General features: G+C 31.1%; 2 protein-coding genes across 2 annotated transcripts; one reads left to right on the top strand and one right to left on the bottom strand.

Annotated features, from left to right (window-relative positions):
* Positions 1–20: 20 nt before the first annotated feature.
* Positions 21–7,362, bottom strand: LOC143067646 (beta-1,4-glucuronyltransferase 1-like). Its single transcript, XM_076241061.1, has 3 exons — positions 7,270–7,362; positions 3,552–4,636; positions 21–1,974 (listed from the first exon to the last, which is right to left on the bottom strand). The coding sequence occupies exons 2-3, from the start codon at positions 4,569–4,571 to the stop codon at positions 1,783–1,785; spliced, it is 1,212 nt and encodes a 403-aa protein (XP_076097176.1). The 5' UTR covers positions 4,572–4,636; positions 7,270–7,362; the 3' UTR covers positions 21–1,782.
* On the top strand, positions 7,342–26,483 carry LOC143067644 (complement factor H-like). Its single transcript, XM_076241056.1, has 11 exons — positions 7,342–7,396; positions 12,017–12,119; positions 13,055–13,246; positions 13,754–13,908; positions 14,853–14,997; positions 17,856–18,068; positions 18,726–18,887; positions 19,553–19,759; positions 20,507–20,716; positions 21,109–21,762; positions 22,524–26,483. Exons 2-11 carry the CDS (start codon positions 12,035–12,037, stop codon positions 22,604–22,606), a joined length of 2,106 nt encoding a protein of 701 aa, XP_076097171.1. The 5' UTR covers positions 7,342–7,396; positions 12,017–12,034; the 3' UTR covers positions 22,607–26,483.
* Positions 26,484–26,993: the final 510 nt, after the last annotated feature.

Here is a 26,993-nt window from a genome sequence, read left to right as displayed (position 1 = left end):
AAACGAGTAAGTAACAAAAATTCTGATACTGATATCTTTATTTCGTAAATATATGCATATCTGACCTCATTGTGAAAATCCAACATAAATTAGCAATAAAAGTATAGATGCAAATAGTGAATTAATAAAAAATATCTAATAATGATATATTGGAAATAAATGTTTCCAAAATGGTCATCGTTCAAGATGGCTACCAAAAAACAATATCTGAAGTCCTCAGATGACAGTCCTTGTCATATGTGGTGAATATACCATATAGGAACCTTTCTGCAGCAAGCGTTTCACTAATTAGTCTTAGTGAACACGGTTACCAAGGAATAAATCCAGTATAAAGTTGTACTACTCTGTGTAAATGTGGATAATGTGATAGAGTATGACAGACAGAGTGTGGTTTGACAAAACATGTACATTTCATTTATTGTGAGATATTTTTAACGTCAATTGAGATCATTTGAGCTGTTGATTTTCTTATAACATTACTTGTATGATATGAAACTCATTATGTCTGCAATAAAAAAAAGTTGTTTCAAATGAACAATATCAACAAAACGAACTATCATGAAATCTACCAACTATTATAAATGACAGATATACAAATATTTTGTTTGCTTTATTTGTACTTGTAAAATAAAATTCTACTGTTACTGGCCGCCATTCAATATGGGTAATATTTTCAAACATTTTGTTCAGAGAGACAATTGGAATCAGCACTGCTATTCTATTTACCAGGTTTCATGTCAATATCTTCTCTAATATAATTTTTCTGCTTTTTCATTTATTTTACAGAAATCAAACGTCTGCCATTTTACAAATGGCCGCCTCTTCCGCCAATTTCGACTTTCAGAGTGGGTCCATAGCTTAAAATGTTGTCCATGACATATACTATTACTATGCCAAGTTTCATGCTTTTACCACAATCTGAGGAATTTTGTCAAAATTCTGCAAAAATCGACTGGACTATATGACCGAGATGAGTGTATAGATTATTTTCATCAATCTGCGCTTTCGATTTGTGTTCGATATATTACAAAGCTATTGTTCGGAAAATTTGTCAAGTGACAAAAGGTTCGACATAGATTCGTTTAACTTGTACGCAGAGTTCAGAAACAATTTTGCATAGTTTGCTGGCAAGCCTTCGTTATAATTTGTATGGGGTTCGATCGGACCAACTTAAGCGGGAAAGGATATAATACTTGTTCATTGATGTCTGGTAAAATTTCTAGAGAGAGTCATAAATCGTATTTACTGAGGTGTTGTCCAATGGAAAAGGCTGTGTGCATTATATATCGCATTGTTTGAATCAAGCTGATAGTCAATAGTTGACTAAATTAATGTTCCGGCTATTCGAAATTCCAATACAATTCTTAGAAAAATACCTGGTTTAATTGTGTCTCCAATAAAAGAAAGAACATAATGAAATCAAAGATGAACCTGCTTGTTGAAAATCAATTAGAATTTGAAATGTCGTATGACGAGAAGAGTATTTTCGTTCAGGATAAAACTGTGGCTGTCGATACTTTTTTAAAATCAGGTGGATCTCTTGACATTTGACATGTTCCTGACATTGGACATTCTGTTACCAATTCATACAAATCAACGCTTCTGAGATTCGAAGTTCTATAGTTAATTTGGTTGTTCAAATTTTCTCTGACACAAGTTTGAAATCTTATATTGAAATAAAATCGTTGGTCAGTTAAGTATTTTATGTAACTATAAACTATAAAATCCTTTTTATGTCTTCCTTGATATTTCATAAACAGGTGTGTAAATTCATGTTAAATATTAACAAGAACGTTTTGAATTTGGATATTTTGTTCTGAGTTCTCTTTTCAACTGTTGAAATAAGTCTCTATTTCTGTTATTCTCTATTTCTTTGTTTTTATGGAAGCCGTCTCTGTATTTGAATCCTTTATGTATAAGAAAAGCGTTGTTTAAAACTCCAAAATTGTAGCCTGCAATGTTCATTTCACATACCTACAAAACAATTAAAAATAATCTTAAAAATATACATAACATGTTTAATGTCTACCAACGATACATTTTACATCACATAAAATGGTTAATACGGAATCGCCAAGTTTATTGCTATGTCAGTGTTGCAAACAATTAATAAAAACAATTTATTTCAGATGTTTATATCTTCAAGCAGATATGACCATGCTCACTATCGTTTAAATTACTGTATACCACCACTTAAAGCTCCTCAATTTCGTAATTATTTTTTTTTTTTTTTATTCTAGCGTCACTAATGAGTCTTTTGTACACAAGTTTAATCCTGGTATCTTCCTTAAGGTAGCACAATACAAAGATTTTTCATCCCCAATCAGACATCTTTAAACTGATGTCATTCCACTCATCTTTCTTTAAATTTTATAAATGAGGCACCAAAAGAAAGAAGAAGGATTAGTCTTTCAAATTGTGATAATTTCATTATGACATAATTATTACATAATTGATTGTTACGTAATGTAATTATGACATAATTATTACATAATTGATTGTTATGTTATGTAATAAGTTGCCACAGTGTGATGTCCATACTTGAATGAATTTAGCTTCTTTGTTATTCATAGCATCCCAAAATATTTTATAGATTTTTGTACAACACTGTTTGACCTCCAAAATTGTGTCTCAGATTTTTCCTATGGTATTTCATTCTCTCATAAATCTTCAATAAAGTTTGCAACATCAATTCATAAGAGACCACTAAATTCAATTGGGTATAAAATTTGTTCTATTGATGTTTTTGGAAATCTAAGACACGGTTTTGGAGGTCAAGCTGTGTTGTACAAGAATCTATAAAATATTTTGGGATGCTATGAAGAGCAAAGATGCTAAATTCATTCAAGTGTGGACATCACAATATAGCAACTAATTACATAATAAGATTAATCTTTCTTCTTTCTTTTGGTACCTCATTTATAAAATATAAAGAAGGATGAAATGAATTACATCAGTTTAAAGTTGTCTGATTGGGAGTGAAAAAATCTTTGTATTGTGCTACCTCAATTAAACATGTTTACTGTTATACCTGAATTACAGGATTTTCGTCCATGTATTCACATGGAAATATAGATCGTACAAACTGCCGTATATATGCAATGTACTGTGTATATATGTGGTGTGTTTTTTTTTCAATAAGTTTGTAGTGTCAAAGCGTGACATAGCTTTCTCCACGCGGCTCTTGTAATTCATAGAAAACTAAACTGGACGTGGTGCATTTGTTTGTTGTTGGTAAACAGTTATAGACTAAAAAATATTTCCAAGTTCTGTTCTTAGATCTTCATAAGTTGCATGGACTTTCCGTAGTAGAAGTAGTTCGTTTTTCAAAAACATAAACTAATTCTAACTTTCACGTGTATAAAAGATTTATATATATATATATATATATATATATATATATATATATATATGTTCCTATAATGAATACACTATAGCTGGTAAATTTTCATAAAGAAGTAGGTTGTCGACCTTGTTGGTGTATTCAGTGTAAATACATCTCTAAGGGAAAAAAAACGCTTCTCGCACCTGTGCATGCATGTGCATCATACCTGACTTATTCTATTGTATCCATACTGTTTGAACCGCTCGTCGTACAATGGGAAATCTTTCTTGGCGATATAAAATGGCTCGTAAGCATCCTCCCGTTGTACAAAGTAAGCTATATTCAAATGACTAGAGTCTGGTAGAAATTGCCACTGGTCATAGTCTGTAGGCCTTTGACACTTTTGGCAAACATCAAAATAAAATGGTCTGATTTTCTTTAATCTCCAATTTCTTAAAAGTTGTGTCCTATCTGTTGGAATTACGGTATCGTCTTTTGATTCGAAGGACGGTACAACAAACACAACAGAATCATTTTTAAAAGATTGCACAAACGCATTAAATTCTCTTCGCAAATATTTATTTGGAAGCATGTCTATGTCAATGAGAAACACATAGTTTGTTTTACAAAATTTCACTGCCGTGTTCCTCAAAAGATTATGTGGGTATTCTATTCCTTCAATTTCATAATTTTGATGGTGAAAAGTGTTCATTGAATTCTCACAATTAGAGCTAACAAAATTATGTTTTAATTCGTCTAGCGAAATGTCATTATCTAAAGGATATACGAGATGAAAATGAACACGATTTTGTATTTTGGGAAAGCATAGATGCAGATGTAACAGCTTGTCCATAGCAAATTGTAAATCTTTAAAGTGAGTAAAAACGGATATTGAGATTGCACCATCCCATCTTTCACTGAGGGCAATCACATCATCTAAATTATTGCTTGATGTCTGAGAAACCAGCGTAACATCATTATGTAGAGTGGGACTTGAATCCTCATGGCAGAAAATATCGGTTATAATATTATAAGAACCACTGCTATCAAGTACATGTGCGTTTTCAATTTTTGATATCAGCAATCGAACTTTTCCATGCTGTCCTTCGTTTTTCTGGTTGTTTGGTAATGTCATCCTTTCATGTTTTGTCAACATGCCTATGTGCCAGATTTGAATAAGAACTATAATTAAAATCAAGAACGCTATGACTTTTCCGATGCCAATCTTTCCAAAACCAAATACCATGTTAGCATCCTTTTATATTCATCATACTATATAGTTGTATTTTGTTGGGGTGTCTTGAGACATATCTACCAAACAATAAAATGAAATATAATTATGCACATTGTGTATATAAATTTAAACTTAACGAAATAATCAAATTTGAACACTTCTTTCCTATGTGATATTCTAAAAAAAGGCATATATAATCTCCCCCTCCTTCTGGCTGGCATGGTATCAGACAGTAGTTGTTTTGGAATAGCACTGTGTTGCACCAGATTTTCTCGCTGCCACCTTCCAAAGTTGTTTTTTTCAGCTAACATTCTTTTCAATCACTGACAGTCAGGGGTACTACTTGTACAAGTTATTTTATTCACTTGAAAAAGGAAAAAAAATATACTTACATATTAAGTAAATTATAATATAAGTAAATTTTTTTACAATCCCACCAAAATTCTCAAGTTTTGAGATGAAAATTCATGCCTTTAATGATTTTTCCCAGGTTAGCTCGTAATTTTTTTTCTTAGAGATCAATGTTTCATCTCATTAATTAAACTGATTGCGCAAAGATCTTAAGTATTTGTGCAAAGCCTTCAAAAATTGCTCCTTCGGTGTTCTGATGATAACAGACAAATGGGATTTTCATTGTCCATGAAATTACATTTAAATGATTAGTATAGACATCTGCAATGGACAGACAAATTAAAATTCTAGTAGAGCAAAGAAATCCTAAGAATTTAAGAAATGAAGATAAGGATGACTTTTTTACCTATACAAGTAAATAAAATTCACTTGTATAAGTACCCTACAAATTAACTTATATGAGTATATTTTTATTTACTTCTCCAAGTAAATAAAAATAACTTGTACAAGAAGTACCCCTGACTGCAATCATTGCACCTGCTCTAAGTCAGGAGCCTAATGGTTGTCGTTTGTTGATCCGGTTCATAAGTGTTTCTTGTTTTTTATATAGATTAGACCATTGGTTTTCTTGCTTTTATTATTTTACACTAGTCATTTTGGAGCCCTTTATAGCTTGCTGTTTCGTGTGAGCTAAGGCTCTGTGATCTTAAATGGTTTACTTTTTTTACAGAATTTCCATTGGCATTTTGTATTTGGCTTGAATTGCAACTAAACAATACATCAGCAGTGAATTTGGGCGTATATTTTGTTGATCAACATGATCAATGTTAAAATTCAAAAGCTTACCATCTCAAAGTTGTTGATTTAAATACTTGTCTTTTTTTTTTGGGGGGGGGGGGAATTGAAGCTTCAACAAGGCTGAAATCACAAAACCCAACATATGTTAATTTATATTCAATTTGCAAACATCAGCTTCAGGAAGGAGAATTCATGTGTTGACTGATTAAATTTTTTGAAGCCATATTTTTGCAGAGTGATGTATTACATGTACATGTATACAATCAAGCATCATGGATTCTGTGATTCAGCAAATTTTGTGGCTAGTAAGACACATTTTCTGACCATACTTTCAATAATTATGTTCTTATCTTCATTTCCATAATCTAAATGTAAGTGTAACACATGATAACTTTATTTACACTGATTAAAAAAAAATATGGTTTTTATTAACTTTTTCCTGTAAAACGGGAGATATTAGGTACAGCCAGTTTAGTGAAGTTCACTTCCAGTTTCAAATTATAGGTTTGTGTAGGTACTTTTCATGAAATAAGTGCAAAAAAAGTTTATTTCCTGTTTACTCTAGATCACTTCAGGTTGATTTTTTTCCAAGGTCATATGTCAATCAACAATTTGCAAAAGACCCTACGGCTTTATTATGTACCAAGTTGGAGTGATAATCAATTAACCTTAAATTGAATCATTTCAGCTCCCATAACTCTTACAAGATGTCATTGGATTGTTGCAGAACAAATTTGTCATATCTTAATCACAATTTGGCAAATATTTTGCACTAGTTTTATTTTTAAATATCTTTAAAAGTAACAGGGGAGATCAAGAAACAATGAAAAGTCAAAATTTAAAACATGACCTTGACCTTTGACCTTGACCTCAAATTATGATTTTTATGAACCCAGGACCTCAAATACATGTACATGTACCTTAGATCTGTATTACTTATCAATCATGTAATACATTGACATATCACTTATGTCAAATTCAAAAGGGGAAATAACTGTCATACAGAGTCTACAAATTGATTCTGTTAAATTTGACAAATCATCCTTAGGATCTATAACGACCAATTTAGTAAAACAAATTTGTCGCTTTCTTTTACGGTTATCATGGTTATGAAGGAGATATCGGAATGAAAGGTCAAAACTAAGAAAATGACCTTGACCTTTGACCACAAATTTAATTTTATGAACACAGGCTACTCAAATACAAGTACCTTCTGTATTACTTACCATTCATGTGATACTTCATTTATGTCAAATTCAAAAGGGGAAATAATGTCATAGTCTACAAATTGATTCGGTTAAAATTTGACATATCACCCTGAGGATATAACGAGCTTAAACCTATACAAGAACTTCCACTACCTCCCAGTTACCACTTTTCACATTTGATGATAATCTCAGACAAGCTTTTTTTAAAAGCTACTATGTTTTAACCAACAGAGAATAAACCGATTTTTGGAAAATATTATGCTTATTGGTAAGCTGTATACATTGGTAAGAGTAGATACATGAAAATGGTCTCTGGTATGATGCAGTAAATGCGATTATGCAATAAAACTAACCATATTCCCTTAGAAACAGGGTAAAATGCAGGTGTCCGTTCCGAATGATTCCATTGTTTACAATTCCAATTTCCGCCTTCTTGGGCATGCGTAACAATAAGAAAAAAATTGACAAACAATGAGCAAGGTAAAGAAATATCTTGTACTTTCAATATTGAGGTGGCTTGTAGTTTTTATTCATGAATACAATAGAAGAAGTGTCCCTAGTCAACACTTCACCAAATCTTGAATTATAAAGATGAGTATCTGACTCAAAATAATTCAATTAACTTCAACTCGATAAATAAAAAATGACAACATAGATCAACACAACATAGACATAGTGACAGTCATGCTTTTAACGTTAAATATAACGTAAATACCATAAGGAGATGTTGTATGATTGTCAAAAATAAAAGATCCTACCAGAGACCAAAATTTGGCAAATTGATGTCAAGCAATTAGCAGATTAGTCTACTGCAAAAAAATACATTCAATCACAGGCACTTGTTTCTATCCATGGGATGATGGACCAGGGCTTTCAAAACATATTTGAGCCAGCTGGACATTATATATTTTAATCCTGATTTTAATCCCTTAAGACATTTTGTAAGACTAATTAACAAAAGGTAATCAGTTAGCCATCCCAATGATTGACAATATAAAAAAAACCAATATTAAACTTTACTTTGATATAAATTTGATGTTCTGACGCAAACTGTTAAATTGGTAGTACATCATTCGTAGGAATTATAGTTAACCCGTACCATTGTTAACTCGTACCAACGTCAACTCGTACCACTAAAAAAAAGCTCGTACCAATGCAAACTCGTACCACTGCTAACTCGTACTAACTTATTTAAATGCATTTGATTGGTGTTTAATGATGAATATATAATGTTATTTCACTCAATACCTCTTAAGTCTGTAAAATGTATATAATTTGAAAGTACAATGAACAATTTGTAGCTAATGTTCCTTGTGTATTGGATAAACAATGCGGTGGCAGATTTGCTTTGTTGTCTCCCTTGAATACACTCTTTTTTAAACTTTTACTGATAACTATTGGATTTAATTTTTAATCATTCCAAAGTAGTTACATTGAATAGATTTGGGTACTTTTCTTTTGTTTCTCAAAGGAATTTTATTCATTGAAAGAATTAATTTATTGTGTTTTAAAGGTTGTAAATTGTTTATGACCAACAGTTAAAAGTATGAAATCTATTATATATAATATTCAGCACAAGGTTGTGAAATAGTCGACATCATGTTATCAAAATATGACAATTCTTTTAAAATATGAAGTAAACTCATATCAGCTTGTGTTTTGATAATCAGGAATTTCATTTAATAATAAACATTATATAATTAATTCCAAGCTGTTTTCTACATTTGAAAATGCCTGTACCAAGTCAGGAATATGACAGTTCTAGTCCATTCGTTTTTGATGCGTTTTGTTATTTGATTTTGCCATGTGATTATAGACTTTCCGAATTTATTTTCCTCTGAGTTCAGTATTTTTGTGATTCAACTTTTTTTTAAAGTATATAACAACAATCAAAATGTAATAATATGATTAAACAAGTTGATTAGTTAATAATCACACAATCAAAGGAATGTATTAATTTAATCACACAATCAAAGTTGTTAATATTAATTAGCAGGGTAATTAAGAAAATATCGTATTTTTGTCTAAGTTTTCATTAAAATCCAGTTTAAAATTCCAGTAATTCAACTTTTTTTTTTATTAAGTTTACAAAGAAAAAACACCATAAAACATTCGTATTTTTGAATATATTTTTAATGGTACGACTTCCCAGTGGTACGACTTTACGTTGGTACGAGTTAACTTTTTTGGTACGAGTTAACATGGTACGAGTTTCCGTTGGTACGAGTTAACTTGCTTCCATTCGTAGTGTGCAACATCAGCTTACTAATATATGCCTTAGACTCTTTATTTGTGCAAAATAAAATTGTCAAAAACTTGACTTTCGTTTTAAAAAGCACAACATGATACAGTAACATGTACCAGATGTTGACTTGACAATGGTAAAACATGGACCAGAGACATATATGTAAAATCTGTGTATGTTTTCAAAGCACGACAGTGTGTGAATAGCTCTTTCCACATTAGTTCTTCAACAAAATACTCGAAATGATCACAAGATGCATGTACAGGTATCAATCATATACATGTATAATTTTAACATTTTTGAAGAAATTAGGGTGCATAGCTAAATTTCCCACCTGCCCACAAAGGTATTTGTTCAAACCATGTGGTTTTAATGATTTTTCATTTAAAACCTTTTTGAATTTTTCATAAAATCATTGTTATAAACGTATTTCTTATAATTTTAATTTGTTGGACTAATTTAATAATATGCAAAACATTGAAATGTAAGAAAATAACTTAAATAATGAACAGATCGATCAATTTCTGGTACACTGTCACTTGAACAGGTACATTTCAACTAATTAGGTTTGATTAAAAGGAGAAGGTATTAAAGTAGGGGTTGTTTTGATAATAATTCTTTATCGTGTCACTTTTATGACCGGAAATGTGTGATTGTTTAAGGCAAAAAGTCTCTTTTAGGAAAGCATTGACCACTAAAAAGTAGATGTCTGGATCATGCTTATCCTAGGCGGACAAGTCCGGTAAAAATGTAACTGTCCGGAATATATGTCTGTTTTGGAAACCATGAGGTGACACTGACAAAGGCTATTTGTTATTCTAATGCAATTTGGATGTACATGTAACAATTTTTTTCATTGGCTTAAAGTTGCCGTCAAATCCACAGTTGACCAGGCATATCTAAGGAGGGACCCGCCATTTTGAATTGGTTGAATCAACAAATGTTTGATTACTACTATATAATCGAAAATAAAACAACACCTACCTCGAATTCGCCGTTTTAATGTAATTCTATCCGAATTTGAAGTGTACAGGTAATGTACAAATGTAATAACCTCCAGTTTGTAAGTTTTCATTTGTATGACGTCACGTTTAGCCATGACGTCTTTGTGCCAAAAGCATTCATGAAGTTTCACTGATTTTTTTCTATTTGTCAAATTAAGACAATTTTTCAAGTTTTATCGTATTTTTTCTTTTTGAAATGCATCAGAATCAGAATAACAGTACTGTAGTTGAAGAGTTGCCACCGTCAATTTTGATTTGACGGTCGCAAATCTCCGTTTTACTGTCTCTGCTACGCGTCGCCAGTAAAACTGCATTTGCGTCCGTCAAATCTACAATTGACGGTGGCAACTCTTCAACTACAGTACTGTTATTCCTTAAATCTGAAATATTTGTCAATACTATTTTATAACAACATGCATCTTCATATATAACCATCTTATATTAGTCCCGTAAAGCAAATCTTTAGACATTTATTAGTCCTGCGATTCAAATTGTTAGACCCATAATTTTTCCTTATCGGCACAGTATCCTTTATTCTAGATGATCCAGAACATTTAAATTTGCTGGTTGGTCCTTTTTATAGACTTCCATATATATTGTGTACATGTATAAATAAGATAAGATAAGATAATTTTATTAACCAATTATGGTGCCCAAAATTTGAGCTATACAATCAAATGAATTACAAAATAAAGCACAGAAAATGATTAGAATGATTAAAGTACATTTAAACAAAAAACCACATGAATACACATTTACACTAATTAACCTGATATAAATCAAGTTATTAAATATGTCTAAATAAGTGACAGCTCTACAACATCTGTACATTGGATCACCCGTGTCAGTAGGTGATAGTCAGCTGAAAACATATTTGATTCATAATAGGCCCCTTCAGGGTTAGTTCAGCCATATATGATAGGGGGATAGATTTCACAATGGAGATAAATATGGTGTGAAAAATACGGGAAAACATAATTAATTACAGCTGCAGTTGCTTGGAAACGTGCATAGGATTTCCCATACTTTCATACAATACATGTATATATAGTTTCCACCTCTTCAAAAAAATCCTCCTATCCAATATGACCAAACTAACTGTGAAGGGGCCTTTTACTCTAAATATCAGCACAAAAATGTGAAATTAGCAAATTTAGACATTGTTCTTGTTCTGATATAAAATAATTTAGAAAATACAGATACAGTGTACAGGCAGTCTTAAAGTTTGCTTTACACATCAGTAACTTCGTCAAACCTTCATGGAGTTTTATGAAGTTTTTCTATGATTAACAATGATAAATAGAATAGATACAGTTTGAAGCAAATTGTTGAAAATATATATTACATTAACCATGTTAACAGACATTCTGGGATTACATTTTTCACTTGATACATTGTGTAAGTTTGAAAATCTTTGATTCATCATAGGCATTTGTCTCAGGAAAAAAATACTTGTATTGCTTAATATAACACTTATAATAAACAGTATTATGTCTTTGAGACAAATGCCTGTGACCTAAAAGGATTGTTATGAAACTATGAGTTAAGCAAATCTTTCTGATCATTCATGTCATTAAATCACATCTATTGTTTTTTTTTAATTCTGTATTTCACTGATAAATTGACTAAATCACTTACTCCTACCAGTCGCTTTAAATAACACTGCTAAGCTGTACAGTCACATTAAATAGCACTGACCATAGCAAAAAATGGTGAAATACAGGGTTCTGCAGACATTTTACCTTAAAAATAAAAATAAAATTAATATTTCATCACTCAGAATTTTTGAGTGCCATCTCTTGTTACATTGATATATAATGTATCTGCTTAGCTTCTAATTTATAATTGCAGATTGTATAGTTTAAAAAGATGATTTGTAAGGAATGGATCTACACTGCTTTGTTGATATGGCTGCAGTTCATGGATTATCTTGCGGATGCAGTTAATTTTAATGGTATGATATATTTATGATAGAATTAACATATTTTACTAAAATATGAACACACACTTTTAGACAGTTTAAGATCTTGACATATAAAAAAATGGAACACTAATTAAGAATTTTAAGAAACTCTTGCTAAATAAGACTAGACAAAACTTACCAAATTTGTAGAACACTAATTAAGAATATAGACAAAGAATTCTCCTTTCAAACATGTTTAAAGGAACTCTTGTCTTCTAGAAGATTTTTTTTTTTTACTTTTTTTTTTTTGTAAACCAGTGCATTTGTTAAAAGGGGTATAATTAAATTTACCTCCTTCAGTACTGCAATTTGTTCTAATAGTATTTTGTAAGACCAACTCATTCAGAACAGCTAGACCTATTGCAAACAAAATGAAACTGTGTTTACATATGATTGAACAGACTGAAAATATATTATTGATATTGAATAAATACAACGTAGATCACATACCGTTTTAAAAATGATTGTTTTACTTAGGCAAATTAATCATTGGGTGATAAATTTCTCTTAGAAGAAAATTAAAGGTCTTATTGAATAAACTACACTGATAACAATAGCTATTCAGTATTGTATTTATTCAATGGGACAATAGAGCTGACAAAAGTTTATATAGATTGAACAATAGGAGTTGAATGTGTGGAAAAGAGTCATTTGGTTGGCAATAAATAGATTACACTTTATTACCATAAGGATGTTCATCAAGTAAAATTTGTTCTGTTCTACAAGTGTAAGGAGACTCATTGGTCTTATTCAGACTGTAACAGTGTTTTTTGTTCAGTTTCCCTCTTTTTCGTATGTTTTTATAGACTTAGACATTTATGTTTTAATTATACTTGAAGTAAGGGACAGACAGAGTAGATTGATTGAATGATATACCGTACATTCATGTACCTATCACCAATATAGAAATGTGTCCTTTATTTCAGAAAAACCTCTGTATTTGAAGTGGTGTTCCTCTTTACCAATTATAGAACATGGACATGTTCAGAGATTCCATTATAAACCATCAATAGCACAAGTTATATGTGACGATGGTTACCAGCTTATAGGGAATATGAAGCTTACTTGTAATAATTCAAAATGGAGTCCTGTCAAGCTGCCATATTGTAAAATAATAGGTAAGTTGTTACATTATTTTCTCCTACATGTATATTCTTAACATGTATTTCTTGATATTTCTTTTATTATACACCAGCTATTACTGTTTTACCTCTGTCCGTCCGTTGCATGAATTTTTTCACCGCATATTTCTCAGGAAGTACATTAAAAGGATTTCTGAAACTTGGTTTCAGTGTTTATATGAGTCAGCTTTGCCATGTGATGTGTTTCCAGATTCATTACTATACAACTTCCTGTTTGCTGTCAAGTATTTGAGCAGGGGTATCATCAGTTAGTGTCTGAGACCAGGGATTTCATTATCTTTCATGTTGACTGGTACTTTCCAGGTTTCTAGGTGGTACTTTTCAATTTATTCCATGAATATCTTATATAAAAATTCCTATATTTAGGCGGTACTTGTCAATAGCATAGGAGGGTAAAGTACCAGGTACCGCCTCCTAATGAATGGCCTGTGTCCCTTGTTTTTAAATGAAAGATTGAATTGTTTTTCATCTTTTTTTCTATAGATAACCAACCTCATGCTGATGCTGGTAATGATGTTGTGATACATTTACCTAAAAATTACATTATTTTAAATGGTAATGGTAGTTATGACGATAATGATGATACGATCACTTACCATTGGTGGAATAAAGATCCACAGCGTACTCTTGATTTAAGGGTATGTTATAATGTAATGTTGTTTGAATCTTTGATACCAAGTAAAGGGCTGTTCAATGGTCAGTATTGTTATAAAGCTCCATATCTTTTGAAGGAAATTATATGATATTTCTAAAAGAATGTTAACTTGTTATTATGCTACCTATTATTATTAGTTTTATCATTCTATGTATATGCAAATTAAAGAATAATGCATTACTGTGTAGTAATCCTCAATCCAGCAGTGTAATTGTTTTATACATTTTACACTTGTATGTTGCTGCAGTGTTAAGGTATTAGCGAAGACTTTCATGTGATTTAGTAGTTTTTTCTGTGATATGAAAACTGACCTTTATTTGGGTAAGTCTTAGGATCACTAGCTAAACTTTAAGTGATTTTCCATTCTTATTTTAAAAGTTATTGCCCTTGGTTTTACTGGAAATGGAGAAGACCACTTTCGAGTTTGTCCTTCACTGGAAAAAACTCATTAACTATGCGCATCTTTCTGATGTCATTTACCAGATAATGGGGATCGCCTGTATCCCTGCACTATTAACATTCATCAAGCGCTTAGTGATCGTCATTGTGCAGGATAAACTAGAAATAGGGGTTGTTATGTAGGTACTTAATCACAATTCCCTAATGACAGCAGTGCTGATTGTCAATTTTCAGAATTCAATTTTCAGAATTCGGACAATACATGTATAGCAATATAGTTTTCCAATCACTTGCTCAACATTGAAACGGAAGTGACCTTCACTAAAACCAAAGTTTTTGACAGCAATGCATCAAACTCAAAAGTTGTCTCTTGTTTTAAACTGAAGATTTAAGTGAAGTATACATTACCTGATTTCCTAATCAGTTGATAGATAATAGAATTGATTATACTACACATCCATAACTTTTTTAACTGTAATAATAATATGTATTTTGGCACCATTAAATGAATCACCTTTTAATTTCCAGGGTAGAAGAACACCATATTTACAGGTATATAATCTGCAGGAAGGAATATATACATTTATACTGAAGGTGATAAATTCAGTTGGACAACAATCTACAGATAGTGTTACAGTAACTGTTAAACAAAGTGTTACAACTGTTAAACCAGGTTAGTAACAATTTACAGATACTGTGGATTCATTTATTTTCGTGGATAAGGGAAAACTTGCATGTTCGTGGATATTTAATTTCGTGGTTTTGATGCAGTCTACATACAAGCCTATAGCAAATTTGTCATTCGTGGAACATTTAATTTCGTGGTTCACCTGTACCCACGAAATCCACGAAAATCGGTATCCAACGAAAGTTAATGAATCCACAGTAGTGTTACAGTTACTGTTAAACAAAGTTTTACAACAACTGTTAAACAAGGTTAGTAACAAGCTATAGATAGTGTGACAGTTACTGTTAAACAAAGTTTTACAACAACTGTTAAACCAGGTGAGTAACAAGCTATAGATAGTGTTACAGTTACTGTTAAACAAAGTGTTACAACAACTGTTAAACCAGGTTAGTAACAAGCTACAGATAGTGTGACAGTTAATGTTAAACAAAGTGTTACAACAACTGTTAAACCAGGTTAGTAACAAGCTATAGATAGTGTGACAGTTAATGTTAAACCAGGTTAGTAACAAGCTACAGATAGTGTTACAGCTACTGTTAAACAAAGTTTAACAACAACTGTCAAACAAGGTTAGTAACAATCTACAGATAGTGTGACAGTTAATGTTAAACAAAGTGTTACAACAACTGTCAAACAAGGTTAGTAACAATCTACAGATAGTGTGACAGTTAATGTTAAACAAAGTGTTACAACAACTGTTAAACCAGGTTAGTAACAAGCTATAGATAGTGTTACAGTTACTGTTAAACAAAGTGTTACAACAACTGTTAAACCAGGTTAGTAACAAGCTATAGATAGTGTTACAGTTACTGTTAAACAATGTGTTACAACAACTGTTAAACCAGGTTAGTAACAAGCTACAGATAGTGTGACAGTTAATGTTAAACAAAGTGTTACATCAACTGTTAAACCAGGTTAGTAACAAGCTACAGATAGTGTTACAGTTACTGTTAAATAAAGTGTTACAACAACTGTAAAACCAGGTTCGTAACAAGCTATAGATAGTGTGACAGTTAATGTTAAACCAGGTTAGTAACAAGCTACAGATAGTGTTACAGCTACTGTTAAACAAAGTGTTACAACAACTGTTAAACAAGGTTAGTAACAAGCTATAGATAGTGTTACAGTTACTGTTAAACAAAGTGTTACAACAACTGTTAAACCAGGTTAGTAACAAGCTATAGATAGTGTGACAGTTAATGTTAAACAAAGTGTTAAAACAACTGTTAAACCAGGTTAGTAACAAGCTACAGATAGTGTGACAGTTAATGTTAAACAAAGTGTTACAACAACTGTTAAACCAGGTTAGTAACAAGCCATAGATAGTGTGACAGTTAATGTTAAACAAAGTGTTACAACAACTGTCAAACAAGGTTAGTAACAATCTACAGATAGTGTTACAGCTACTGTTAAACAAAGTGTTACAACAACTGTCAAACAAGGTTAGTAACAATCTACAGATAGTGTTACAGCTACTGTTAAACAAAGTGTTACAACAACTGTCAAACAAGGTTAGTAACAATCTACAGATAGTGTTACAGTTACTGTTAAACAAAGTGTTACAACAACCGTTAAACAAGGTTAGTAACAAGCTATAGATAGTGTGACAGTTACTGTTAAACAAAGATTTACAACAACTGTTAAACCAGGTTAGTAACAAGCTACAGATAGTGTGACAGTTAATGTAAAACAAAGTGTTACAACAACTGTTAAACCAGTTTAGTAACAAGCTATAGATAGTGTGACAGTTAATGTTAAACCAGGTTAGTAACAAGCTACAGCTAGTGTTACAACAACTGTTAAACCAGGTTTGAACAAGCTACAGATAGTGTTACAGTTACTGTTAACAAACCCACTCATTAATTGTGTATGAATGAAACTAAATCTAAATTATCTAATGCTTAGACATGAATTATAGGTTACGAAGTCAGTGACCTAAACAAGAAAAAATTGCTCACAGTGCGACTGTAAGAGGTCATCCATACGTAGGTACATGTATACTATACCCATGCTCATACACATAATGACCAGGTACATGTATGATACTTTCTTCATATTTTTTCCCAAAAAAAACTGCATAGCTACCTCAAATTTGCAAGCCAGCTTCACATTATCATTTGTTACAATGTCAAGCATTTTTACACTCAAAACTTGTGAACTTCATGTTTCTATGCACATCTTTACAAATAATGGTCAAGTATGAAATTTTTTGTCAATTTTTTCTAAACAACTACAAATTAGCTATCCATATTCCTGTTCAGTGTTCTCCCCAGACATTTCATATAGCATCCTGGTAAAGAAGAAGATTTGAAAAACCATCTTGTTTCTTAAAATTATAGCATCACATTCATAACACAAACTATAGGAAAACTAATTCAGATAGCATCACATTTAAGATTATAGCATCACATTACCATGATGGTAAAAGGCCCTGGGGAGAACACTGCTGTTACTATGCATTTTACCCCAACTTTATGTTAAATGATATTTATAAATTCATACAAACATTCAAAATGGCCATGTAGGAAATTTTTGGTGAACAAGAAGCTTCATCTTGATGCAACAACATTGAGGAAATTTCAAAGAAAATCACCCTAAATTTTATTCAGTTATGTTGCATCTTACTAACAACGTATAGTGTTTTCAAATGCCATTTGAATGGAGGGTATTATAAACTATAAGCCAGCATTAGCTCACTGTAGTTCTTTTTACAATTGTTTCAAGATAGTAAATTTAATGTTCACAAATGGCTATTTTGATCCTTAATTTATCCTTAGTCTGTGCAGGATAGTTCATTGTAATACATATTTAATACAAAGACATAAATTTGTGATATTTTGTAGGAAGTACTGAAGAATGTTTAGAGTATCCAGACATACCACATTCAACAGTTCGATGGGAAAAATCTTTTAGAGCTGCATTAGTAGAGTGTGAACCTGGAAAATTTATCCATGTCAATGGGATAGCCTTTCATAGCATAAGCATCAAATGTCAGAATGGAGAGTGGATGTCGGCAGATGGAATTAAAAATTTACCAGAGTGTGTTAGAGATACAGGTACAAAATATGTATATGTACTAGATAAACAAAGGATATGGGTATCTATCCATAACACAAAATCAGGTCATGCATAGCAACAACAAAAAAAACACATGGCAAAGGAACGGTGCTTTTATTTCTGTTCTTCGTCTCAATGTCACAATGATACCTTCAACACGGAGCAAAAAACTTTCACCTCACTTCAAATTTAAAACAGTTCCTAGCACTGGCTGGAGCGTAACTCGTTGCAAGAATAATTTGGTTAGACTTTTTAAGATGTAACACCACCAAATCATTAAAAAAAAGAATACCGGTATACTGAAAATTTAAGTATTACATATTTAAAACAAAATAGTTCCTTGCAGGAGTGGTGTTCCTTGTAGAACACATATTGAATATGAATGTCCTGGTAACTGACTGTTTCTGATTCATTGATGATGTTTGCTCTAGGCCTTATATAAAAAAATCCTTTTTATAAGAAGAGCATACTCATATTTAACCCTTGCCAAATCTATCAGATATTAAAGCCTGTGTGTCTTTAATAGAAAATTATCTTCTGTTGTCCTGATTTGAACATTTCCGGTACTGCTTACAGATAACTGTTTGTTTGGTCAAGGTTCTTAAACAAAATGATGACTTCTGGGTAAATAAATGTCCTGTTTGACATGTTTGTAGATGCTGATTGTGGTGATCCTCCATCAATACTCCATGGGACATACAGTCTTACTGGTAGAACCCAAGTGAAATACAAATGTGATGCTGGATATTATACAGAAGAACCATTTGCCATTTTACTTTGTGAAGGAACCAGTTGGATAGGTAGCACACCTAAATGTAGTAAGTATTTTCTTGATATCAAATTAGTTTTAATATTTAAGATATAACAGATGAATAAGGTGTACACTTATAGAAACTAAAGCAATCAGTTCATATCAAGTTTGGGGAGGAAATGAAAAGAAATCATTGTTTTCATTCATTTACATAGATTCAATTGAGAATAAATCACCCTTCTTTAAAAATGTATACGTCTGGATTATTGCCAAGGACAATCAGTATGTTATTTACAGCTGTATAAAATTGCATGTATATGAATCAACTAAGCGATTTGTGTAAGTAAATTCTGCATTTTCTCAGATTGCAGCAAAATTCTCCTATATCAAACTCATTTTGTGCTATTGTATAATCAAATATCATATATTTCTGTGTCAAGCATGCTATGTAATATATTGTCCAATGTAAGATTTAATTGTATTGGAGAAGACTTCGTTTAAATTTTGTGATATTATTGGCATTTTTGACAAAAAGATATGTTTAAAGTTATTTCTGACGCCACATTTAATTAGCTGGGGGGAAATCAACTCTTTGTGACCCTCTCAGGCCTTTGAGACTGTGAACCTCTTATTGCTCCTCCTTTATTATTGAGGGCTCGAAAGACTGTTAACTTTAAATATGTGTTTATCTTTAAAAGATTGGAATGCTGTGATTACTGTTTATCTTTTCAGAACTTGAAGACTATAAGTGTCCAGCTCCTCCATCAATAGATAATGGTGAAATATATCTACAAGATTCTTACAATGTTGGATCAAAAATAACATATAAATGTAATACAAGGGCATACCAGTTATTGGGGAATCCAGTTATGGAGTGTTTGGATGACTTCACATGGTCTAGATACCAGCCTACATGTATCTTGTCTTCCAGCTTAATTAGTATGTATTGAATGTAATAGAAAAAAAAATATATGGTCAAACTTCATTGTTAAATCTTAAGTTAATGTTATATCCAGTACAAAATATCAAACTGGTTATTTTTATTGAAAGTCCATCACAGAAATTTCATAATAATATAGTACATGCACATGAGCTCTAAAATGGTTCACCAGATTCTGCAAAAATCCTTCATCAATTTCTTGGGTAATAATAGCTACATCAACATTTTTGATTTATTTATCTCCTTTATAACTATAACTGATACATTTCAAACAAGGGTCAAAATTTTGACACAATTTTTTGTCATTTTCATGAGGACTTGACTTCATAAGTTATGACATAAATCAACAGTTTTGTTCAGTATGGGTACTGGGAAATTTTGTACCTGATTATATAAAAACATTGGAGAATGATTTCCGAAATGAAACACTTTAAAATTGAAATGATTTCAATAACTTATTTAGTGGCGAATTCAGAAATGTTCTTAAGTCATGCTTCATGTTTCCCTATATAATCAACCAAATTTTCCACAAAAGAGTGGGCCAGGCATGGTTCATTGACTATGTTTTGCATATTTTACATGTTAAAGTATTTTTCTTTTTTAATTTCAACATTTGCATTGTACTATCAAAATAACATACAAGCATAAGTTATATTTATATGTCCATCTAAATGTTGCCTTCTAGCTTAGAAAATAAGATTTAAAAAAAAATAATAGCATAATAGAAAAATATAATATATTTCCAGATGAAGACTGGTTTTGTCCTGCAATACCTCCAATACCAAATGGTAAATGTTACTGTAATCCTAAAAAGGACATCAATTTCTGTGAGCCATTCTATCTTACGATGAAAATACAATGTTCGTGTAATGAAGGCTACAGACTTGTGGGACAAAGGACATTGACATGTACTGACAAAGGATTATGGAATTATGATCAACCTACCTGTGTTAAAGGTATGTATATCTATGAAAACAGATGGATAAGGAAATAATGTTTCTCAAGGTGTAGAAATTCATGTATAATTGACTTAAAAAGTACTTGTATTTGTAAGATGTTCTATAAATTCATAAAAGACAAATGTTGCACATTTAAGTGAAAATAGAGACAATAACGGTTACCTTTTTTATTTTTTGTTTTTAGGCTGTTGCAATTTCTAGTTAAAGACAAAAACAACTTCTGCATTTTTTTTCTTGATTGGCTTATTTTAAAACTCATAAAGTGTTCTATAATTGTTTTCTTTTTTATTATACCATCTTGTGTAGTCTCAAGTCACATTTTTCTCAATTCAAGAGGAGTTCATAACATGGAACCAGTAAATGTTTTACAATTTCTGCTTGATTTTTAGTTGACGCTATTTCCATAGATACTGCAGGATATAACAGTGAATCTAATGGATCTACAACAAGAATGAATACACTTGCAGTTGTCATAGCAACAGCATGTAGTGTCCTAGGCATTCTCTTACTAGTCATGGTTGTGATGATCATACGCAGACGTAAGCCTCGTCCCCGTCATTATCACCAAGTTGGTGTGCCGCCACCATACACTAGAGTACACAGTAGCTCATTTGATGAGCTAGACAGAGTTGCATTAATTGGGTATGATGCTGCTAGATTACCAACTTATGAAGAGGCTGTGCGCAATAATTCCTCTTCATCTGTTCCTCAGAGGGGACAAGGGTTGTCAGAAGTTTCAGTTAATGGTGAATTCAGGCCATTGCCAAGCATTCCACATGTTGTCCGAGGCAGTAATACTCAAAATAGTGACATTCAATCTGTGCACTCGAATCGACATTCTATTACAACGATGAGTACTGTAAACAGAGACGGTATATCTGAAGTGTTTGGTTCCATTGATACAGTCAATTATAGTATGAGTGATGCGTCTACTTCTGTCACAGTGGATACATTTGACAGTTCTGCATCACGGCCATCTCATGGGTCAGGTACAGCCACTGCTGGCAGTGTCAATACCTCACAAGAAAATATAGTCACTGAAGGTAAGTCATAAAGACCCAAACAAGAAAAAGTTAAGACACCATATTTTGAATGTATTTAAGGAATGACTCTAATATTTTTTCTGTCTATGAAGAAATTACATCAAAAATGTGGTGCACACTGAATAACCTTTTTATTTGAAGTGTGCACCACATTTTTTATGTTATTTCGAATAGACAGAAAAAATATGAGTCATTTCTTATAATTTAATTCTAAATTCCATTTTAAACCGGAGTAAACCATGAAAAAACATTGATGATGTCACAGTCACATGACAAAATGATGTCTATAAGCTGATAAATAACACAACGTCAGCCAATCAGAAGAAGCGTTACATCCAAAATTAAATTATAGATTAGTACCAGTAATATAAATCTTGTCCTTTTTGCCTAAAAGCATGGGTTGTAATGTGGGAAGTTTACATTGTAACGGTTTCAGATATCCTAACTGAATTTAAAAAGTGGAAGGATAACACAAAAGTAACTTTTAATGATTTTTGCAACTACTTGCAAGGACCAAGATGTGCTTTATATTTGTTTGGGGATAAACAATTTGAAAAATGACCAAATTTTGTATTCTTTTCATCAAAAGAAGGAGTTGCTTTTAAATGACATCATAACTGTATTTCTTATAGTGATGTATTTTAAACTCCTTGTATTTTGTTTTGTGCTACCTTAACTTTAAATTATTCATTAAGTGTAAATCCCAAAATATCATCATAAGTATGCTGTTTCAGACGATTTTCATTTTTTTGTAATTTCAGAAGCACCATTATTAGTTCCTGAGATAGAAGAATCTGAAGACAAAGGTGAAGATATGGAGATCAAAGATGAAGACAAGAATTGATCATTGTTTATATGTATTAGTTAATGTTTTGTATGTTCCAATTTTGTATCATGTTTAACCCCAAGATATCATTACATATTTCATTAGATTTTTGAAAACTAGAAAATAGAAAAAAAGGCTAGCTATTGTTATTGGTAATGCCCTGCATTTGAAATATGGAGGATGTTAAATTTGTTAGTCTTTGCATCCATCTGTTTGTTCACCTGTTCATCTGTAAGGTCATCAGGTTAAAGTGTAATTTTAAGATAGTCTTCTCATGAAATTGTGATCTTATCAACTTGAATCTATATTACCGGTTCACTTCTTCATTATAATGTGATATTTTTTTTATTTTTTTTTTTAAATATTTGCCAAATAATTACTCATATTCTGCAATTCAATCAACATGGAAATTTATGTAGTGAGCTGAGCATGGTGTGCTATAGACACATCCTGGGGTTGTTGGGGTTTTTTTTTTTTTTAATAAAATAATTTTGTAATCATGTATTCTTAATTTCATTGGCATATTTTATATGATCATATATGGTTCACCAAACTTAAAGTCACCAGTAGCAGGAGATATTGATTTCTTTTTAATGTTTAGATAAACCATGATAAATTTCACATTAAACTGACCATCTGTGGTACATAACACTATAGGGGGATAAATCTGTAAAAATCAGCTGAACATTTTATTTAGGAAATATTAAGCTTCTCAATTATCAAAATTGGTGTTTGTCAAACTGCTATTCATCCAATGAAATATTTCCGATAAATTGTGTGGTTTAAGTTTTTTGAAATTTTTATATTTTTGTCAAATGGTCAAAGTAAACATTTTGTCAAAATTCTATGAAAATTAAAAGAGCTAAATTGATTATATTCAAGGTGTTTGGTACCACCTTAAATTTCAGCAAAGGGAAAATTGGTAACATTTTAAAATATTTAGAATAATCATATATATTGAAAAAACTGTAAACTTTAATTTATCACTGCCTTCATTCTATATAAAAAAAACATGAATTTATTTCAACTACATGGTATTCTACTTGATAACCAGCTGTATATCAATATGTTAGGTGGCATGCTTGGTTGTACCAGTTAATTTGTAAAAATAGACTACAAATAATAGAAAAGTTGTAGATTATATTATATATTTCATAATAAATTAAACATGTTTGCAACTATAAATAGCCATCATTGAAATTCTGTGACAAATCCTCATTCAAGTGAAATTAAAATCCAACAGGTGATTAGATATGCATAAAAGATCGAAAATTAAATAAATTATTGATGCTTGTTTCTTTCTATTTGGTATATTTTTTCAACATTCCAAGAAATTGGATTTGTACACCCTGTTCATTTATTGACAAATGACAATTTTTTTCTCAGAAGTCTTCCAATACTCATTCAGGGTCCCATCAGAAGTCACATTTATAGGGTTAGTTACATCATTTTGTACATGGACTTTCAGTATTCCAGGAAAAAGTAACATTCCCACCTTATATTTTCCAGCTTTTATATTCCATTTAACAGAAAGAGAAGAATAAAACGTCTTTTCAATGTTTTTAAATGCTTAATTTGCATGTAGAATGCTGGGTTCATAAAAAAAATTGCTTTAATAGCAGCTTTTGAATTCACTGAAAGTTTAATCAATTGTTACAACAACTTAAATTAAGGAATCCCTATCTTACATATAGAAGCAATAATTGTTTATCAGTTATTTTTTTTTTGTGTGTGTATGTATCTGTGTTGTAAGAGAAGTTGCAAAAGAATTGTTTGAGAAGATTGGGAGTAGTGACAAATATGTATGAGGTTTTAATTGATCTTGGCAGTCTAAATTATAATGTAAAACTGCAGGTATTTCCTATAGAATTTGATGTTTTGTGTAAATTATAGATAAGTAGTATATTAATCATCTTTTTATATATAATGCAATTGTTTATACTTATACACCCTTTTTAATATTTTGAATACTGGTATGGTGTGTAAAATTGTCATCTTAGATGAAATTTCAAAGATTTATCAGTGTCTTCTAATTTAGAAAAGGATTTGACTGTATTTATCAGGTGTTGACTCAACAATGCATATTGGTTGATCATCTTCAAAATCAATGGTGGTTGTATATCATGTATATGTTGTATATCCATTCCAAAACTCACAATGGGATAACAATCTTAATTTCTCTGCATCAATTTTCAAATTGAGTACAAACATCATTCATGTCAATTGGACCAACTGTTGATTTTCATTTCATGCTTAGGTATCATCAAAGAGATTAAATCACTAGGTTCCTATTAAATTCTCCACTTACTAAATGTTTTGGTCATATTGACCTACATTTATACTTGTTTGCATAATGGTTTAAGTCACATTATACATTTATGATCTATCAGTGCATATTGATCTGTCCTTCAGTTCTTCTAGTTTTTCTTTGAAATGAAGGGGTATTACCTTTTGCATAATTTTCTTACATTTGAACTGATCATTTTTATGAATCTCAATAAAACATCGATGTAAACATAATAAAATCTGTATAGATTTTTTTTTATTAAAGAGCTTTCTCCTCACTTTTATACAAAAATAAAAATTAAAAGCTGTAAGCATCAGTTTTGGGACATTTTACTTGGTGTCACAATTTCACACCTTCTTTCAGAACAGAATATAACAGAAAGGTCAATGATGAATCCCTTCTGACATGAGAGGACAATATTTTGTTTTCTTTAAATTAGACATTTGTAAGGCAGTATTTTGTTATAGAATATCTTCTTACTTAAATTTTATCTGAAGAAAAAAGGTATGGCAAATCTGCTGTTCTCTATACATGTATAACAATTTCATTTGAGATCATTAAAATTTGTTATTGCTGCAATTTTATATTAATTGCCCAGTATTTAGATTTGATTGACTCTCACTCAGTAAACCTTGGTCATTAATATTAATATGTTGATATGTTGATCCCCTAAGTTTAATGAAAGGATAACAAAAATACAATGTTATGACAGATGTAAGAAATACAGCTTTATGAGACATATTTTATTGTGATGTTAATCTTTAAATAATGTCTATTTCAACGTTAGTTGTCCCTGTCTGTAAGATTGTCCATAGATATGGAATTGCCGACGTCCTTGTGTTTGTCCATCCATCCTATATTGTAAACATTCTCACATCTACAATTTATTTTTTGTTAATGAAATTTATTTAAAAAGTTTATAACAGCAGTATCTCAGATGAGTTTGAAAATCAGTGCCAAATTATTTTGCATTTTAAAGGAGTTTTGTCCATAAAAATGCTGTACACATGTCTGCTTGGCCTTCTAAGCACTCACAGGTTCAATAATTCCTTGATTTTTATGAAATTTGTGACAAAGGGTTTATACCAGCAATGTCTGAAATGAGTTCAGTGCTGATCAATTATATTTGAAAAATTTGTGTTCCTTTAAATGTTTGTAATAGGTCTGTCCTGTCTTGTAAGCGTTATAAGAGACACATTACATCAGAGGTTTACATTTGCAATATCTCGGATTAATCAGCAAATCAGTGCTGTTTTGCTATTTATAAAAATGAGTTATGCTCCTTGGAAAAGAAATTTCATTGTAAATGCTCTTAAGCTCACCTTGTCAGATTGTAATGAAATTTAAAGAGGTTTATATCAGCAATGATTAGGATAGAATTAATCAATGATTATGAAAGGAGTTATGCACCTTAGATTTAGAAATTATATGGAAAATTGCATTTCAATTCTAATATGGTATGTATGTTAAAGTTAAAAAGAACTCCCTCAAAAATAATATTAGAGTTATTGCCAATGTCCATCAGTAGTGGACATTAGATCACTGTTCTTTCATTTGTACAATTGTTACTGTGATCAAATATTAAGTAAATAAAATATAAAATATTCATTATCTTTTTATCATTCAATGTAATATTATTGCACATAATACAGCTCCTTTGGGCCCACCAGTTTTGAAAAGCTGTCAGAGTACACTGATTGAGACAAACAATGGATCGAATTTAATTTTCGGTAGAAAGAGGTATGATCTGTTGGAGCAGTTGATATATATTTTACAAAATATATTTACAAAATATAGCTCAGAATAAAATTGAGAATGGAAATGGGGAATGTGTCAAAGAGACACCAACCCGACCATAGAGCAGAAGTTCATTTAAAAAATATATTTATTTCTATGCAGAAAATGGCTGTAGAATTCATTTCAATCAGATGCTGATACACTTTTAGCTTCATTAATATTACACAATGACGAAAAATTAAAAAAAATAATGACAACGAAGCATAAAACTCTCATCATACTGTTAGCAAATGACATTCAACATAATTTAGGACATGGAAATAAAGTAGTATGTGAAATACATGTAACATGGTGCCAGGTATGTTGTAAAAGTTGTAGTGT

The sequence above is a fragment of the Mytilus galloprovincialis genome, chromosome 3 (genome assembly GCF_965363235.1).
Source record: "Mytilus galloprovincialis chromosome 3, xbMytGall1.hap1.1, whole genome shotgun sequence".
Classification (NCBI taxonomy): domain Eukaryota; kingdom Metazoa; phylum Mollusca; class Bivalvia; order Mytilida; family Mytilidae; genus Mytilus; species Mytilus galloprovincialis.
The sequence above is the reverse complement of the archived record's forward strand: the minus strand, read 5'-3'. Positions and strand labels throughout refer to the sequence as shown.